This window comes from Alosa sapidissima, chromosome 18 (genome assembly GCF_018492685.1).
Source record: "Alosa sapidissima isolate fAloSap1 chromosome 18, fAloSap1.pri, whole genome shotgun sequence".
NCBI classification, from domain to species: Eukaryota; Metazoa; Chordata; class Actinopteri; order Clupeiformes; family Clupeidae; genus Alosa; species Alosa sapidissima.
Genome location: NC_055974.1, coordinates 23,313,989 through 23,318,988, shown reverse-complemented (window position 1 = coordinate 23,318,988; position 5,000 = coordinate 23,313,989). Strand labels below are relative to the sequence as shown.

The window sequence follows — 5,000 nt, the reverse complement described above, 5'->3', positions numbered from 1 at the left end:
ATTCCAACTTTTTTTTTTTTTGCAGATATACAACTATTACAGCAATAAAATGGCTTTTTATGTTATTTTGCTATTACAGTTTTTCTCGATCGTTTTGATACCTGTGTCAACTCTGACATCACGTTCTCAAAACAGTTAACACCCGTGTCTGAACAAAAGCACTCTGGACAAAATGACACATTTTGCTTGCAAAAGGCTGTTACTCTCTCAAAACACTTAAAACATGCAGCAAAAGCAAATCTTGCCTTCAAACACTACAACTTGTTGCCAATTCAAAAACACTCTTTAATCAATCATTACACACTTGACAACAAAATGCAAAATCTAGTTCTCAAAATGAGCATTTTTGCTATGTCTGTTCCATTACTTTCTCATTTTTCTGGTATCAGAAAAAAACTGTGAAAAGAAAAAATGTACTGAATAAAAAATAATTTATTCATTCCTCCCAAGATGTAACTGTCATTGACGTGTAAGACATACAGCAAACACCTAGCAAGATACTGTAAATTTCATTGAACTACAACTTTCATCAAAATAAACCTACAGTAAACACTTTTTGTACTGTTTTCTCCACCAAATAGGCAATACAGTGCTTTGTCTACATGTGCATTAGATCCATACTTGCAAATAGCAACACAAAACAGACATCTCTTATGTAAAATGAAGGATTACTGATTGAAGAATTGTGCAAAGGAGTTTCACACAGGTGTATCAGAGATTCAGACTTATGCAAGGAATCTATACCACCTGTGAAAAGATGTTTTCCTTTTGTTTAGCATGGGAAAACCAATAGAGTTTGGGGCTTTTGAATGACACCTGTGCTAACTGTTTTGCAAAAGGGTGTGAGAAATGTGTGAACCCAATGAAAATGTGTGAACACATTCGCAAGAGATTACTTCTGCTGTGCAAAGAAAGTAGTCATGAAGACCAAGTGGGTTCCAGTTTACTTAAGCAGGTAAAAGCAATCGAGAAAAACTGTATTATTATTCCAAAAATAAACTGCTTAAACCAAAAAAAGCAAATACACACCACAGCCTCTGCTATGGCCACCCTGGTAGCACAGCATCCCTTTCACAGTGTGTCTCCATTGTGAATATGTTGCTGTTGTAAACAGCAGAGCAGAAGAGTAGTAAATCTATACAAGCCTATATCTGTGGAATATAAATTAGTTTAGATCATAACTCAGCTCTAAAGTAACTCAATAAAAATGTTTGTTTTTTTCACGACAGCTTGTGTGATGGCTTTCAGTTCAACGGGAAACGTTATGTACATAGTCACTGTGTCATATGAATTATAATCTCCGCTGACTAGAGCTGCAGGACCTGCAGAAGATGAACACACACACACACACACACACACACACACACACACAGTCACACTCTCTCTCTCACACACACACACACACACACACACACACACACACACACACACACACACACACACACTCACACACACACACACACACACAAACACACACACACACACACACACACACACACACACACACACACTCAGATTGTGGAGAGTTGATGCTGTAGTGTAGACTAACACACTTTACATGCAGAGCTGCTCACAGCTGCAGTATTGGCCTCATTTGAAGTGCTGTTTGTCAAATTTTCTTATTATCCAATACTTTGACTTATGGTATGATGGATGTATATTCTTCATTCTTTGCAAATTGATTATGTGTGTGTGTGTGTGTGTTTGTGTGTGTGTGTGTGTGTGTGTGTGTGTGTGTGTGTGTGTGTGTGTGTGTGTGTGTGTAGGTGCATAACAGCTGTAAGGAGCTGCTGGGGAAGCAGTGCCCCCTGGGCCAGAGCAGAGTGTCCATCCTACCGCCCACCGCTCTCAACAGCATTGATTCTGACGGTGAGGTCGCCTCAGCAACCGCATCCATACCACGTACTGTAACCTCACCTGTGCTCCATATGTAAATATTTGTTCTCACTGAGCACATCTGCCCACTCAGCCCAGAAAATTACCATACAAGCGTGTGTGTGTGTGTGTTTGTGTGTGTGTGTATAGGTGCATAACAGCCCAGAAAATTACCATACAAGTGTGTGGATGCTGCATTTCGACCAGATAGCCTGAGACTCTCAAAGTGGTGGTTTCACAGGCTAGTGTTTGTCTGTTACTGAAATTGTCTATTACAATAAAGGCCACATTTAAATTTCAAATTAAGCTTCACTGCCATGTAACGTTTCCCATTTCAAAAGGTCGCTCTTATGCAATTTCTGAGAGGGAAATTGCACTTTCGTGCCAACACTTTTGTGTTTGTTTCTAATCTCACCCAACGCTGCCTGTTATGTAATAACTCTTTGTTGAAATACAGGGCAATTTATTTTATATATTTCAAGGTAATGGAAAATCAAGAATTAGGAATGTATGAAGTGAAATATACATCTCTGGAAAAAAATGACATTCAAATGAGTTGATGGTCATAATTGATGGTCTCTTAATTTTGAATATGACCGTCAACTCATTCGAATGTCACTCAGCAACCGTTGGATGACATTAGCAAGTGGTCTCTTTATAAACATCATCATCCATGGCAAACATTTAAATACACACTTACAAAAAATACTTAGACTTAGAAAACTTTACAGTAATGTCCTCGAGAGGCAATTTGTTTTACAGTACAGGCATGTTGACACATACGTAATCCACAACACAAACATTGAACCAGACATCTACAGCACTATTTATCTAACACATAACATACACACATCAATAAATAGAATACAGTTAAAAAGGAGTATATTGCGCTTCCCTCATCACTGTCTGTACTCCTCTTTCGACCCCACTCCAGGCTTCTGGAAGGCCGGTAGTCCAGCCTGCTCCAGCCCATTGCTGGTCCTGGTCAACTCTAAGAGCGGAGACAACCAGGGGGTCAAGTTCCTGCGCAAGTTCAAACAGCTGCTGAACCCCGCCCAGGTGTTCGACCTGATGAACGGAGGACCGCAGCTCGGGTAGGGGACGCAGAGGGACAGAGGAGTGTGTGTGTGTGTGTGTGTGTGTGTGTGTGTGTGTGTGTGTGTGTGTGTGTGTGTGTGTGTGTGTGTGTGTGTGTTTGTTTATGGAGGGACTGAGAGTGGTGTTGGGTGTATGTGTGGCTGTGAGTGTGAATGTCTCTGTGTTTCAGGTGAGTATGTGTGTGTGTGTGTGTGTGTGTGTGTGTGTGTGTGTGTGTGTGTGTGTGTGTGTGTGTGTGTGTGCGTGTTCGTGTGTGTGTGTGTGTTCGTGTGTGTGTGTGTGTGTGTGTGTGTGTGTGTGTGTGTGTGTGTGTGTGTGTGTGTGTGCTCAATGTGCCCAATGGTCCCACAGCCCTACGTTCCCACATTTCTAGGTTAGGGTTAGGGTTTGGTTTAGGGTTAGGGTTAGGTTTAGGTTTAGGTTTAGGGTTAGTCTATGGGAACATAGGGCTGTGGGAACATAGCCACGCTCCCTTCTGTTGTGTTTCCTGCTAACATATAGATGTGTTCTAGTGTTCACTGCTAACACAGAACTGTGTTCTGTTGTGTTTCTGTTGTGTTCACTGCTAACACAGAACTGTGTTCTGTTGTGTTTCTGTTGTGTTCCCTGCTAACACAGAGCTGTGTTCTATTGTTTCCTGCAGATTGCGACTCTTCCAGAAGTTTGTGACGTTCCGTGTCATAGTATGTGGGGGAGACGGAAGTGTTGGGTGGGTTCTTTCTGAACTGGACAAACTAGGACTCCATAAACAGGTGTGTGTGTGTGTGTGTGTGTGTGTGTGTGTGTGTGTGTGTGTGTGTGTGTGATACAAAGTGGAACATTTGTTTTCCTTCGAACATGGCCTTAACAGCCATAACTGACTTGATGACTGATTGACTGATTTTTTAAATTATTATTTGTATTGTACAACTCCCAGCTTATGTAAAAATCATGCAAATGAAGAGGGGGACATCCCAGTTCCAGAAAGTAAAAGTCCTGCCATATATTCTTTCTACCTGTGCACTTAACACAGGTGATATCACTAATGATCTGGGGCCGGTTCCCCAAAACGTTCTTATCGCTAAGTACAGTAGTTCTTAACCTATTCCTTAACCTATCTCTTAACATTATGGCACGATTCCCGACACGTTCGTACGCTAAGTATATCTTCTGTAAGTCACACTTTCGTAAGGTTGGTCTGGACCATTCGTAAGCTCTCTCTTAGCGTTGTTTGAGCTCTCAAGACGCTAGTCGCTGCCACTGTGCAGCAGTCTTTAGAAATCAGCGCAGCGCAGTACAAGTCAAACTATGGTAGGCCGACAGTATGTTGACAATGTTGTGGCTCAACGATGATTTTATGTTATGGACATTTTAAGACTAATAAAATATGTTCGCAATGGATGCAGGCCTATTTATGAAGTTTACTTTATTTGGTATCAGAACTAATATGGTGGTAATTAGCCTAGGCTATTTAGTAATGTCATTAAAGCGTTCAAATTGGCAATCACTTTTGATAATTAAAAGCTGGCAAAGAATTTGCCTCTAAATGGCTAAGATCTATAAATGGGTAAGCATGATGGTGTCCAGTAAGCGACCAACTAGGCCTATGGCAGCGATCCAACGTGTCCTTGTATTGAATCAGAAACGCTGTGTAGTCCATGTCGCTCCATAGCTCTTTTTTGTTGCTGTTACACAAGTTATTCCGAAAGCTGGAAAACGGTGTCACCTTGCGCAAGCTCACCTCGTCCAGCAAAACTTCAAGTTCCTCTGACGAGAAGCTTGGTGCCCATTTATTACGTTGCTTCCCCACCATACTGTATCTAAATCTCTCTCTGTTCATTGCAGATAGGTTGCTTTTTATTGAAAACATTAACCAATGGCATTTTCTTTTTTATTTGAACCTTTAATTTCCCCTGGGGATCAATAGAGTATCTATCTATCTATCAATACCGCATTAAACAGAAGTAACAGCAGCTGCTTGCCAATCAATTATAATTGTAAGGTACCTTACCATTAATATAAAAGCGTATTACATCATTTTAAGAAGT

The 5,000-nt window shown here is 40.9% G+C and overlaps 1 protein-coding gene across 8 annotated transcripts in view; it reads left to right on the top strand.

Moving 5' to 3' along the window:
- Nucleotides 1–5,000, top strand: part of si:dkey-172j4.3 (diacylglycerol kinase delta) — an 87,715-nt gene that overhangs the window by 56,702 nt on the left and 26,013 nt on the right. For all 8 annotated transcript variants that reach the window (XM_042069740.1, XM_042069744.1, XM_042069745.1 and 5 more), the window contains 3 exons: nt 1,767–1,869; nt 2,810–2,969; nt 3,617–3,725. In XM_042069740.1, coding sequence (XP_041925674.1) covers nt 1,767–1,869; nt 2,810–2,969; nt 3,617–3,725 — 372 coding nt within the window. The remainder of the gene's footprint in view (nt 1–1,766; nt 1,870–2,809; nt 2,970–3,616; nt 3,726–5,000) is intronic.